Here is a 15,112-nt window from a genome sequence, read left to right on the forward strand (position 1 = left end):
GCAGATAGCATTAATAATATCATACCTTGGGGGCACCTGGGTGGCTCAGTGGGTTAAAGCCTCTGCTTTCGGCTCAGGTCATGGTCCCAGGGTCCTGGGATCGAGCCCAGCATCGGGCTCTCTGCTCAGCAGGGAGCCTGCTTCCCTTCCTCTCTCTGCCTGCCTCTCTGCCTACTTGTGATCTGTCAAATAAATAAATAAAATCTTTAAAAAAAATAATAATACTATCATACCTTATACCTCATCTTTTTTTTCCCCCTAGGTCATCTCCTTCTCTTAAACTGACCCTTTGAACTTTTCTTTCCTGTCATCCTCTTCACCACGTCCTATATCTTCATGACCAGGATAATAAATCTGTAGCCAAATCCTATAGTAGACATCACTAATTTATGACATGTTTTTTGCCTGCCAAGCCTTGCATATGCCCTTAGAATCCTTCTCAGTACAGTATTTCACGGAGCCAGTTAGAGTGACCACTAAAGATGACACCTTATTGTCATTTCTAGTTTATCAGACTTTTTCCAACTAGACTCTGACATTTAACTAGACTATGACAGTAACTTACTCGTGCTATATTTTTTTGAAGGTTGAAAAGGACTAAAGATAGACTAGCAAGTAAAGGTGTTTCCTATTATCCAAGAGACACTTTCCTGCCCTCCTCTTACTTTTTGAAAGCCTTTTATACCACTCCTGTCTTTGTTTCTCTGTGTGATGTTTCTCCAGCTGTGGTGTTTGTCCTCCTTTCTACCTAATTAGTTTACACAGGGAAATTAGTACATGTCTGTTGAACATATGAACAAGATTTTGATTCTGTGGTGGGTGAAAAGGACATTTTTTACTTTCCAGATGGTGTGATGTGCATTTTTTTTCCCATTCTCCTGTTTAGATTTTTTTGTAGAAGATTAGGTGCCACCAAGTCTCTAGAAGGTGTTTGTTTTGAATGCCTTCTTCCTGGAATTAAGCAATCATCGCCTACTACTAAAAAGAGATAGTAAATTTGAGAAAGGACAAAATAAAAAGAAATGGCTAGTAGGGCAAACAGGTATTACCCTATTTTTGTTGGTGATTTAATATCAGCTAAGTACTTGAAAAATATTAATGCAAAAGACAGAGAGTGGACCATCCTTAAGTGTGCCATCTGTATCCCCACTACTGTAGTATATGTCCTAACCACATCATGATACTTGTTCTTCACAACCAAGCATTGACCTCATCTACTTAGGAAGACAGTGAGGTTTGAAAGGGTAAACAATTGCGCAAGTGGTAGAGTTGGAACTCCACTCCAACTGTCTCTGACTTCAAACTTTATACCACTCCTTCCCATCTAACCATATGGGAAATATTAGCAGATTTTATCCTTTTTTTTTTTGTAGCCTTTATATTGTATCCTTTTTAATTTGGGCAATAATTACATATAGACATATGTTTTAATGTTTTATAGGTTATTTGAGCCACTGGAAGTATGGCTAAAAGAAATGATAGGCATCTGAGACAAATAGTTTTCTGAACCTTTGAGGCAGTATAGCCCAGGGATGTGGAACAGTGTTGAGCCTGTTGTCAAATCCTGGCTCCACTGCTGCCTCACACTGTGCAAGCTTCTTTTCTCAAACCAACCATGGTGGTTTTGAGGATTAAATGTGGTAATAACGCATAGAATACCTGCCAAATAGCAAGCATTTCATTTATGAAAATGAACAATGTATATAGTATCATTATATATTTACTGTATCATGTTAAATACCTACCTTTCCTTGAGATTCTGAGAACTTTAACTGACTTAAAATTACACATTACTCTAAAAATATTTCATAGCTCCTATGCTGTTATGTGTAGAGCAATAACAAATATTACCTCTACTCTTCATATTAGTTTTCATATTTTGGTTAAATATCATAATATATAATCACTACTATTCGAGACATCCTATAATGGTTGAGTATCTCCTGATCAGGAATATTTGCCTCACCAGAGGATTTCAGTTATTTCTAGAATAATTCCAAAAATCTGTTTAGGCAAAGGATACTTGAAATAATAGCAGTAGACACTGGACAGTGGTAGAATTTACCAGTGCCTTTATTTTAACCTTCTGTTGTATGAAAATGCAGAATCCATATTCAGTAATTAAAACATTTGCTATCTCTTCTTTTTCAGAAGATGAATAATCTTTCATTTAGTGAGCTATGTTGCCTCTTCTGCTGTCCACCTTGCCCTGGGAAAATTGCTTCAAAATTAGCGTTTTTGCCACCTGATCCTACTTACACGTTGATGTGTGATGAAAGTGGAAGCCGCTGGACTTTACATCTATCAGAACGAGCAGACTGGCAATACTCTTCTAGAGAAAAAGATGCTATTGAATGTTTCATGACTAGAACCAGTAAAGGCAACAGAATTGCCTGCATGTTTGTGCGTTGTTCACCCAACGCCAAATATACTTTACTCTTCTCACATGGAAATGCTGTTGATCTCGGGCAGATGAGCAGCTTTTACATAGGACTGGGATCACGGATTAATTGTAATATATTCTCATATGATTATTCTGGATACGGCGCAAGTTCTGGGAAACCAACAGAGAAGAACCTCTATGCAGATATCGAAGCTGCTTGGCTTGCTCTTAGGACAAGGTAAATCATGATTGGAAATTATTTTGCACATTTATTATGATGGTTAACTAAAATTGTCTTATGTTAAAAAAGTAGTTTTTATAACACATGTTTTGAAGAACCAAATAGAGATTATATTAACCAATATATACCTATTAAGAATTAAGCTCTTAGGAGGGCCTGGGTAGCTCCGTCGTTAAGGCTCAGTGGGAAGCCTGCCTCGTCCTCTCCCACTCCCCCTGCTTATGTTCCCTCTCACTGTGTCTTTCTCTGTCAAATAAATAAATTTTAAAATCTTTTTAAAAAGAAAGAAAAGAATTAAGCTCTTAGATTATAATTTTAAATTTTTAAAAAACAGCATAGTTTTTTTTAAGTGATTTTTTTTTTTTTTTTAAAGATTTTATTTATTTGAGAGAGCACAAGCCAGGGAAGAGAGTGACAAGCAAGCCTCCTATGAGCAGGGAGCTGGATGTGAGGCTCGATTCTAGGACCCTGAGATCATGACCTGAGCTGAAGGCAGATGCTTAACTGACGGAGCCACAAAGGCACCCCATAATTACATAGTTTTTAAGACAGATCTCATTTGTGTCTGTTAGTGCATGTGTGTGATTTTCTTTAAAATTTAAGCCTATGACAAATACTTGGTTTTAGAAACGTGTAGCGTGTGGTATAAAAATGTTTATTCAAAGTTGCAATGCAACAGTTCAAGGGTAGAGAAATAACTGACTTAGCTAGCTAATGATTTATTTAATCTATCATTAAGAGGCTGGATTGTTTTTGTTAAAATCATAAACCAGGGTTTGCATTATTTATGTAGTAATCTCTTAGAAGTATGACTTACAGATATTTTATTGGAACTAATTTTAAAGTATTCATTCTGTAAAAGCAAGATTTTTTTTACTTTGTATTCTGGACTAATAAAATTTGGAAATATGATCTCATGTAAAGAAAAGGTAATTTATGATAAATCTTTTTCTTTTTAAGATTTTATTCATTTGAGAGAGAGAGAGACAGAGAGTGAGCACAAGCTGGGGGGAGCAGCAGGCAGAGGGGCTCCTCTGCTGAGAAACAGAGAAGCAGGCTCCCTGGTGAGCAAGGAGCTTGATGTGGGACATGGGACTAAACTAACTGAGCCACCCAGGCGCCCTGTAATAAATCATTGAAGCAAATTCTCTTATCATTTCAGTTGTTCTTTAGTTATAACAATACATTTTTGAGAACTAGAAATTGCTTTAATCTTTCCTAGTCATCAGTATTGAAAAATATTGCTGTTTTGTAGATTTCCGAGTTTTTTCCATCAGATGGTTCATGTACAATAAAGATATCTTAGTTCAAGTTATTCCTCATATTATCCACTGATAAGCTACCTGATTTCCAAAGTATTTTAGACTAACACTAAGACTCAAAGAAAACTTATCATTCATAATTTAATGTTTAAATATTAATGGTTTTAGTTAGAACCTCCACAGTTTTGTTAGTAGGCATAACCTTTTTTAGAAAATACTTTTTGAGGGCGCCTGGATGGCTCAGTGGGTTGGGCTGCTGCCTTCGGCTCAGGTCATGATCTCAGGGTCCTGGGATCGAGTCCCGCATTGGGCTCTCTGCTCAGCGGGGAGCCTGCTTCCTCCTTTCTCTCTCTGCCTGCCTCTCTGCCTACTTGTGATTCTTCTCTGTCAGATAAATAAATAAAATCTTAAAAAAAAAAAAGAAAATACTTTTGAAGCATTTAATCCTATAAGATACATAATAAAACTATGTTCTCATAACAACGTTTCATATAAAGAGGTTTCTTAAATCATTTGAAATTATATAAAAACATCCTAATGAGTTAGAAAAGATGGTGAGGGGTACAAAAAGTTGGTAATGAGTTGTGGGGGACAGGAAATGGTAAAAATTTATAAACTTCAAAACTACCTTGGGCTCCTGGGTGGCTCAGTTGGTTAAGCAGCTGCCTTCAGCTCAGGTCATGATCTCAGAGTCCTGGGATGGAGTCCTGCCTTGGGACACTCTCTCTCTCTCTCTACCTGCTCCTCCCCCTACTTGTTCTCGCTCGCTCGCTCTCTCTGTGTCAAATAAATAAAATCTTTAAAAAAAAAGAAAAAAATGGGGTTGCTAATCTAACAAAAGAGAAGTACTTTTAAAAAAAAAAAAAAAAAAAAAAAAAACTTCCTTAAATGACCAGAGTAAAAATCTGTTTCAGGTATAATGATGTCAGTCCCCTCAGTTGTACAAACAAAAATAAATGAGTTCCCACTTTATCCAGACTCAGCCAATTGAATCTAGTTATAGTACCTGTCAGGAAAATATGATAATACATATTTTTAATGACAGATTTATTGAGCTACAGCTCATTTTAAAGTATAACTTCAGTGGATTAGAACAGCTTTTAGGGATGCTAAGTTCTAGCAGATAGCCTTCATTATTAGTGCTTCTCAACAACATGGAAAGATAACTTTATTCAACCAGAACATACTAATATTCAATTCAGTGTTCTAGGTATATGTTATAAAAAATAAAACCTTGTAGGTGGTTAACTTTTTCCTATTTTTCATCTCGTCTGATTAATTTGAAGGAAACTTTATAAAATAATTTCCAGTCTTGATTTAATTCATCTCTTTAAACAAAGTTGACCACACATACTTAATGAATGAGAAACAAGGGCTGAATAGATGAATTTCTAAGTAGTACAACAGTCTTTGAGCTCATTATCTGTGTGTTACTGAAAAGTCACTGGCCTAGGAGTTAGGGTACCTGAGTTCTAATTATAGGTCTGCCACTGACTTATTCTGACTCTGAACATCTACTTTGTAAGCAGCTGAACTAGATTAGATAGTCTTTGAAGTCCAAGTTGTACTTTTCTGAAACTCTGTTATTGCTTTGAGTTCTCTGACGCTAAATTGGCATCTCCTCCTACTCTGGAGCCTTGCCATTGCTAACATTAGCCTAAAACCCATAGTTACCATCCAGCAGTTCTGCTATTCAGCTAAGAGCAACCACACAGCCTCAAGAGTTAATGCTGATGATGGAAGTGTTCATTTTCTTCTTCTTCTTCTTCTTCTTCTTCTTTTTTAAGATTTTATTTATTTATTTGACAGAGACACAGCAAGAGAGTGAATACAAGCAGGGGGAGTGGGAGAGGGAGAAGCAGGCTTCCCACTGAGCATGGAGCCCGATGCAGAGCTTTATCCCAGGACTCTGGGATCATGACCTGAGCTGAAGGCAGATGCTTAATGACTGAGCCACGCAGGCACCTCTAAATGTTCATTTTTGAAACTTAACTCCAGTGAAGAATTACAGTCAGGTCTTGTAAAGAAAAAGACTTTTCTCTCTCTCTCTCTCTCTCTCTCTCTTTTTTATAAGATTTTATTTATTTGACGGCAAGAGAGTGACAATGAGAACAGGAACATGAGCAGGGGGAGTGGGAGAGGGAAAGCAGGCTTCCCACTGAGCAGGGAGCCCGATTTGGGGCTCGATTCTGGAACACTGGGATCATGACCTAAGCCAAAGGCAGTTGCTTAACCAACCGAGCCACCCAGGCGCCCTGTTTCTTCATATTTAGATACTTGGAAAGCTACATTACCTTTTCCAAAAACCAGATGCTGTTGCGCAAATGGCCCTTAGCATCCATAAGTGACTGCTTTCAGGCTTTTAAAATGGAAAAGCATATTTGATCTTACTCTGACTTCTAACCCCACATTCATTAGCTCCTGTAGCACTTCATTTCTGCTTACAGTAGTTTACATTTGGGACAATTCTACCATAAACAAGTAACAGTGCTTGGAACATAGATTATATCTGATATATTTGAGGCAAGAGTTGACATATTTAAATCTGCAGCTTTTTTTTTTAAGATTTTATTTGTTTATTTATTTGACAGACAAAGATCACAAGTAGGCAGAGCAGCAGACAGACAGAGGAGGAAGCAGGCTCCCTGTTGAACAGAGAGCCCAATGTGGGGTTCGATCCCAGGACCCTGGAATCATGACCTGAGCCGAAGGCAGAGGCTTTAACCCACTGAGCCACCCAGGCGCCCCTGCAGCATTTTTAAAGGAGATAAGGCAGTACTTGAGATTTTAGCATGAAGTTTGTTCATAATTAACTGAATCATAAAATATTTGAAATTCTCTTTGATATCTTTATCTTTCCAATCATTAGTCCATAGAAAAGGCAACTTTCAAGAAAAATAGTAATTTATTTTCAGCTAAAATGTATATATATTTTATTCCATATAGTAACCATATGTAGCCCTTTTCATCACTGTAACCAAGTTCAAAAAGTGAAATGAGGGGCACCTGGGTGTCTCAGTCTTTAAGCGTCTGCCTTAGGCTCAGGGTATGATCCCAGAGTCCTGGGAGGAAGCCCCGCATTAGGCTCCCTACTCAGGGCAGGCTTCCCCCTCTTCACTCCTTCTTGTGGTCCCTCTCTCACTGTATCTCTCTGTCAAAGAAATAAATAAAAATATCTTTTAAAAATAAAATGAGCCACTTTTGAAGTTTAGACAAAGAACTTTTGTTATATAGAATGGGAAATAAACAGTCTATTAAACATCAGTCTACTAAAATATTAGTGATGTGAGGTGCCTGGGTGGCTTACCCAGCTATGTTCGGCTACGTTCGGCTCAGGTCATGATCCTGGGGTCCTGGGATTGAGGCCCAGCATTGGGTTCCCTGCTCAGTGGAAAGCCTACTTCTCCCTCTCCCACTCCCACTCCCCCTGCTTGTGTTCCCTTTCTAGCTGTGTGTCTCTCAGTCTCGTGCTCTCGCGCGCTCTCTCTCTCTCTCTCTCTCTCTCTCACACACACACACACACACACACACACACACACACAAATAAATAAATAAATAAATAAAATCTTTTAAATAAGTAAAATATTAACGATTATGCCACTTTGAATTGCATGAGTTATTCAATGAATTCATTTAAGTTTGAAATTTTAAAAGACCTCAGCAATTAATTTTCCAAAAGATGAAATAGGCTAAGAATATAGATTTTATTGTAGAATTAAATATGATTAGATGGCTAAGAAACATATTTTAAATACAAAGTTGGCATCGTCTCATTCTAAATCATTCTATTAGAAGTTTAAGTCCTTAGAAAACGATTGAATATTTCATACCAGTCCAACTCTCCACCTTTTTTTTTTTTTAATTTCTGAACTTTATAGATATGGCATTCGCCCTGAAAATGTGATTATATATGGCCAAAGTATAGGGACAGTACCATCTGTGGATCTTGCTGCTCGTTATGAGAGTGCTGCTGTTATTCTTCATTCTCCTTTGACTTCGGGAATGCGAGTTGCTTTTCCTGATACCAAGAAGACCTACTGTTTTGATGCGTTCCCAAAGTAAGTATCAATATTCAAATTTGTTTAATTCAAAGAAACTTTTAAGGGCATTTATTTCCATCACCTAAGGTATTCAGGCATGAACTTCTCTTTCACATATATTATAGAATTAGTGAAAAATTAATTTTTGAAAAGGGTGGTGGCGGGAGCCCAGTTAGGAGGCTGAAATATTGGAGCAATAGTAATCCTGATGAAAAGAGCTGAGGGCCTTATACCCCAGAGAGTGGCATTTACTTAATTTGAGAAATGAAATTGACAGAACTGAGTGTCAAGAGTGAATAGAGGATGCTAAACAAAAGAACTTGAACATAATTCCCAGGGTTCTGACTTGAGCTGCTAATGAATAATGGTACCATTCAGTGAGACATAATACTGGTGTAGAGGAAGAGTAAAGGGAAAATGAGACATGTGCATAAAAATTAGTGAATAGCATCTAATTAATGATAGCTGATTTATAAAAGAAGTGAATTGCAAAAAAGTTCTGTCTTAAATTAACTTAAGTGTTGCCACCACAAAGTCTGCAAACACAGTTTTATTCAAATTTGAAAGGAAGACTACTTCTCCTGAAGACAAGATGGAAGTTCCTCTAGCTCCTCTTGATAACTGGGACCCATTTTCTTCAGAGAAGGCAAAAGGGAGAATCTGGCAATTTCAGTCTTATTTCTTTACCCCAATTGGCAGCTATACAGAGATTTTTTTGTGACTGATAGATGGACCAAAGGCCAGAGTCATTACTTGCTTTTTTTTATAAAAACAAGGGTCATTTCAAAAGCAAATTTTTTCATCATTAGCCAGGCAGTGACCACTTTCTTTCTTTTTTTCTTTCTTTTTTTTTTTTTATTTGACAGAGAGAGATCACAAGTAGGCAGAGAGGCAGGCAGAAAGAGAGAGAGAGGGAAGCAGGCTCCCCGCTGAGCAGAGAGCCCGATGCGGGCTCGATCCCAGGACCCTGAGATCACGACCCGAGCCGAAGGCAGCGGCTTAACCCACTGAGCCACCCAGGCACCCCAGTGACCACTTTCTTAGGGAAACTAATGGTGGGAGCATATGAGCAGGCTGTGGGAGGTTTTTTTGTTCTTAATTTAGAGTTTGTTGTTTTAGATAATGGTATATTGGAAGGTATGTGCATCATACTGCTTCTGTCTAATAGAAGAGTAAGAATGATTTTGCCATCCTGTATCTCTGCAGCTCACTCATTTCGGCTACACCCACAAAGATAGCAGTACTTAACTGCAAACTGTTTGAAAAAGAACATAGATTTCTTTTTATTTGTTATAATTCCTTTACTATCGAACATTTGATAGCAAATAACATAGCCAACCAAGCATTTTTCCTTAACAAATGCAGCCTTGAATTATTTCATTGATTTCCTTTTTCAAGATTGTATCCTCATTTTATAATGCCTTCTTTCTCTCTGGAAAGATTTTTTTTTTTAAGCATTAAAATTTGTTTGTATGGTCTCTGTGCAGTTTATGTCTCTTAAGTTGCCTTTTTAAAGTTGTTTTGATCTCTGACTGATACTTGAAGTGTTCTCTGATGTCTGATAATTCTTGTTGTCTCCTCATATGTAAGAGTAAGGAACTAAAGAGCTAATATGAAGCCGGTGGTTAAGCCTTGTTGAGTGCAAGCTTCACTATACAGTCATCTGATCAAATCAGTTACTTGGGATCCCCAAGTAACTGATTGTATATAGTGTATATAGTGTATATAGTCTCCAACAAGAGTCTTTCTAAAAGTCCTCTCTGGAGGAATGAGGGCCTGGCTGCCAGCACTCTGGAGACCCAGTACAGAAAATGGGTTTGTAGCAGCAGTATATATGTTTACACATATGTGCGTTTACCTCTTGCCTCAAACTGTTCTCGCAATTCCCTGGTCCACAAAACCGTCAGTTTTGGGTAGAGAGCCACTACCATTTTTACAAAAAGAAGGGGAAAGAATCTGGAGGAGAGGGACTTCTTTATTAAACAGACTTTGTTTGTTTTTTTAATGTAATGTTAGTCACCATACAGTATATCATTAGTTTTTGATGAAGTGTTCCATGATTCGTTGTTTGTGTATCCAAAGCTCCATGCAATCCATGTCCTCCTTAATACCCATCACCAGGCCAACCCATCCCCCCACCCCCTCCCTTTTAAAATCCTCAGTTTGTTTCCACGGAGTGCATAGTCTCATGGTTCTGTCTCCCACTCCCGATTCCCACCCACCTTCATTTTTCTCTTTCTTCTCCTAATGTCCTCCATGCTATTCCTTATGTTCCACAAATACGTGCAACCGTGTGATGATTGACTTTCTCTGCTTGACTTAACTTCACCTAGCATAATCTCCTCCAGTCCCACCCATGTTGTTGCGGAAGTTGCGTATTCATCCTTTCTGATGGCTGAGTAATAATTCCATTGTATATGTGGATCACATCTTCTTTATCTATTTGTCTGTTGAAGGGCATCTGAGCTCTTTCCACCATTTGGCTATTGTGGACATTGCTGCTATGAACCTTGGGTTGCATGTGGCCCTTCTTTTCAGTACATCTGTATCTTTGGGGTAAATACCCAGTAGTGCAATTGCTGGGTCATTTATTTTTAATTGTTGAGGAGCCTCCACACTGTTTTCCAAAGTGGCTGCAACAACTTGGGTTTCCACCAGCAGTGTAAGAGGGTTCCTCTTCTACACAGCCTCTCCAGCATTCGTTGTTTCTCACCTTGTCGATTTTTGCCATTCTTACTGGTGTAAGGTGGTATCTCAATGTGGTTTTGATTTGAATTTCCCTGATGGCTAATGGTGAACATTCTTTCGTATGTCTGTTAGCCATTTGTATGTCTTTTTGGAGAAGTGTCTGTTCATGTCTTCTGCCAGTTTTTTGACTCATTTGTTTTTTAGGTATTGAGTTCGATAAGTTCTTTATAGATCTTGGATTTCAGCCCTTTGTCTGTAGTGTCATTTGCAAATATCTTCTCCCATTCTGTGGGTTGCCTCTTAGTTTTGTTGACTGTTTCCGTTGCTGTGCAGAAGCTTTTTTCTTGATGAAGTCCCAAAAGTTCATATTTGCTTTTGTTTCCCTTGCCTTTAGAGACATGTCTTGAAAGAAGTTGCTATGGCCAATATAAAAGAGATTACTGCCAATGTTCTGCTAGGATTTTGATGGATTCCTGCCTCACATGGAGGTCTCTAATCCATTTTGAGTTTATCTTTGCGTATGATGTAAGAGAATGGTAGAGTTTCATCTTTCTGTGTACAGCTGTCCAGTTTTCCCAGCACCATTTATTGAAGAGACTGTTTTTTACCCATTGGATATTTTTTCCTGCTTTGTTGAAGATTAGTTGACTGTAGAGTGGAGAGTTCATACCTGAGCGCTCTCTTCTGTTCCACTGATCTGTTTGTTTTTGTGCCCATGCCATGCTACCTTGGTAATCACAGCTTTGTAATACAGCTTAACATCAGGCAATGTGATGCCCCCAGCTTTGTTTTTCTTTTTCAACATTTCCTTGGCAATTTGGGGTCTTTTTTGGTTCCATATAAATTAAAGGATTGTTAAACAGACTTTGAACTAATTCTGTAAACTCCTCTATCACCTGCCTTCATCCCCATATCAATTCCTAGCTTTCTGGGATATCCCATGGTATAAATTGGATTTTTTCTTCAGTTTACCTTGTTTCCCCTTAAAATTGGCTTTTTCCCACAATTTCAGTCTGTTATCCCACTCATTTATCTGCCTTCCAGCTCCAGAATTTTATGTTGTATTACATTCTCCCTATTTTTGTGAGTTGATAACCCCAAAACAAAAACAAAAAAAGATTTTGCTGTCATTTTAGTAGATTAAGGGGGAAGAAAAAAATAAGAATGCAGAGGTATGAAGTTAGCACATACCTGAATAGTCCTTAGTTTCCTCCTCTCCTTCCAACCTACGTGTGTGCTAAACATTGTTTGGGGTACCTTCGGCTGAGGTCATGATCCCAGGGTCCGGGGATCAAGCCCCCCACATCAGGTTCCCTGCTTAGCAAGGAGCCTGTTTCTCCCTCTGCCTCTCCCCTGCCACCCAACTTGTGCTTTCTTTCTTGCTCTCCAATAAATAAAAATAAATAAATAAATCTTTTTTAAAAAAAAAAAAAACACATTGTAGAAAGGTGCAGTAGGTTGCCAGTAACCATTGAATGATTCCCTCAAAACAGAAGTGCATGAAGTTAGGCAATCTTAAGATAAGGAGTATGTAAAGTAACTTTTAAATCTTACTTGAAATCCAAGAAGCATCTGTTTCTTCTGAGTTGATTCAAGGACCATTCTGATATTTGAATGATCTGTCAGAATATCACAAGAAAGTATGTTTTATGTTCCTTTTCATAACTAATTCATTCCCCCTTTCTTTTACAGCATTGACAAAATCTCTAAGATAACCTCTCCAGTATTAATAATTCATGGGACTGAAGATGAAGTCATTGACTTTTCACATGGCCTCGCACTGTTTGAGCGTTGCCAAAGACCTGTGGAGCCTCTGTGGGTTGAAGGGGCAGGTCACAATGATGTGGAACTTTATGGACAGTACCTTGAAAGGTTGAAACAGTTTGTGTCACAGGAACTGGTAAATTTGTAAAATATTCTGTAAATTTGCATACTGGGTTTTCTTTTCTTGCTGAACTGCACTCTTTGGTAAATAACATAAAACCTGAAGGTTTTGTTTGCAAATCATGTCAGTTGCCTTCATAAATGTACAGGTAATGATTTGTTAACAGACTTAATGAAGGTTTTTATTACCAGAACTAGAAACTGGAAATAACAGTATCATGCAGTCAGGCTGTGTAATTTATATTTTTTTCTGTGAATTTTTTTTAAACATCAAAATGAGTACTGTATGAAATTTTAATTCTATAAAATCAAATGCTGTAAAAGTATTGCCAAATGCTTTTGCATATCAAATTTATAGGTATTTTTAAAACATCTCAACGTACTAAATCTTATCCAGGTATACAAATGTAATATTCTTCAATAAAAGCTGTATATCTAAAACAGTTCAAGTACTCATAATAGAATAAACTGTATGAAAACATGCAAATTCACTAGAGATGACCTAAACCCTGTTGTACAGGGATTGAGGTTTAAACAGTTATTTTATTGTAAAATACATTGAACTTCCTGTATTCCCTGGTTATCATACATTTTCTCCTTTTAAAAAATGATGTAAGTCTTAATTTTTATGCCATCTGTTAATTTACCAACTAGTTACCTTGTAAATGAGAAGTCATGATAGCACTGAATGAATCTTAACTAGTTCTGATTTATAGGTTTGGTACTATGAGGCAACTACTTAAAATTCTCGTTTTTATTATTTAAAAAGGCATTTAGAGCTTCAAGAATGATTTTGTACGCAATGTTGTTTTAAATTTTGACTAATCTCATAGAATTGCAGTACTCTTCATTATAAGAAAACCTGAAGAGTCCATTAGATATTCTTCAAGACCACAAACAGCCTGGCTATTTGGTTGTTTTTCACCTTGGCTATTTTTAATAGGATCTGTTGTTTTAGATTACTACCTGAGAATTTCATGGATTCACTCCTGGAATACAGGAGATAGGAGAACATTTAATTCATAACTTTTATATTAACCAATGTAGTAAAAAATAAAATTCACACACAAAAACTAAGTTGCCTTTCCTTGAATGAATCCTGCCTGAATAAAGCAATGAAAGAAAAATAAAAATAAAATTAACGGTATGTAGTCTAATTTGTAAATGAATGAATATTGAAATAATACACACTGTGGATATATTTTAAGGCCTTATGTAGTTTTAATTGTTCTGCTTGTTCTGTGGTTATGTCTAAGACTATAGTATATGATTCTCTTCAAAGTATATCAAGTATTGTGAATGCTTTGGTTCAGATGTGTCAAATTAACAGTAAAACAACAAATATACCACCCAGCTGTGCTTGTTTGCCTTCTTCCATACTTCCCATCCCTTACCATAAAGACCGAAAACATTTACCATTCATCTTTATAGAACATAGTTGTGTAGGTTTCTCATCACTTCTTCTTTTGGAGAGGTTTCTTCTCAAGATTGTTGTGGAGCTGCTATACAGTTCCTTTTTTTGTACAACCTGCACCCTAGAGTTTAGCTATGTGTTTTCTTTGATTACTTGTTAAATTTAAAATATTGATCATACTAATTCAGTATTCATTCATTCAACAAATATTTATTGAATGTCTAGATCATGTAATACTCTATGCCAGCTAAAGGTAGACATGGACCATGTTCTCATAGACTTCATAGTATAACTGAGGACACAGATACCTTATTAGTGTTTGGATAAGGGCTGAGGAAGATTTGTAGCTTATTATAACAGGTTAAATGTACTTTATGGAGGGGAACATGTGGAGAAGGCCAAGGAAGAGTTTCACAAAGTGATACTGGATATAAATTTTGAAGGATGACTCACCTCGGTGGCCAAGGAAAATCATTGCTAGCTGAAGGGAACAGTATGTGGAAGCCTAGAGGAAGGACAGTGCATTTGAAGTGTAAAAAGCCTGGCCAGAAGTCAAGGGGAACAGATGGCATAAAGATGAGGCTCACAAATTCGTTACGGGCACAATCACCTGGTGTCGTGGGCCCTGATTATTATCCTACATACAATAGAAAGCCATTGATAGGAATACGGAATTGCATTTATCAAGAGTTTACAGATGAAGGGAAAAAACCTGGGTATTTTTACTTTGCTAGAAATAATGTGAGCCAGTTGTAATTGGCTGCAATTTTAGGATGCAGAAATATTAACCATGGGGCAATAATTCATACAAAAGGCTAATCAAACCACATCTGTAAATATTCATTTCAAGATGCAATAAAAGGATATTCACAAATGAGAATAAATCCTGGAATGTTTTACCAAGTCGGAAAGAGTCCCACAAACCATAACCCCAAAGACCAACTGGAGAATTATGTAATGATAGCTGTGTTCCAATATTTGAGAGACATGTACAGTTTATTATTTTTGACTCAGTACAACTAGGTTAAAGTTGCAAAATGGCAGATTAGAGCTCAGTGTTCAGAAGCAAATGTTATTTGTCCATGACAGAAAGGGATTGTTTCCTCGGTGTCAAAGAGGATCTTCTCACTGGGGAAAAGCAGAATGACATCTGCCCCAGTGCTTCAGAAGAAATTCCAGATTTAAATGTGAAGTTGAACT

The 15,112-nt window shown here is 37.3% G+C and overlaps 1 protein-coding gene across 2 annotated transcripts in view; it reads left to right on the plus strand.

Annotated features, from left to right (window-relative positions):
• The window catches only part of ABHD17B (abhydrolase domain containing 17B, depalmitoylase), a 54,254-nt gene that overhangs the window by 38,497 nt on the left and 645 nt on the right, over nt 1-15,112 (plus strand). For both annotated transcript variants that reach the window (XM_032306759.1, XM_032306760.1), the window contains exons 2-4: nt 2,152-2,621; nt 7,765-7,944; nt 12,307-12,514. In XM_032306759.1, the coding sequence (XP_032162650.1) occupies nt 2,155-2,621; nt 7,765-7,944; nt 12,307-12,514 (855 nt within the window). In that variant the 5' untranslated portion in view covers nt 2,152-2,154. The remainder of the gene's footprint in view (nt 1-2,151; nt 2,622-7,764; nt 7,945-12,306; nt 12,515-15,112) is intronic.

This window comes from Mustela erminea, chromosome 12 (assembly GCF_009829155.1).
Source record: "Mustela erminea isolate mMusErm1 chromosome 12, mMusErm1.Pri, whole genome shotgun sequence".
Lineage (NCBI taxonomy): Eukaryota > Metazoa > Chordata > Mammalia > Carnivora > Mustelidae > Mustela > Mustela erminea.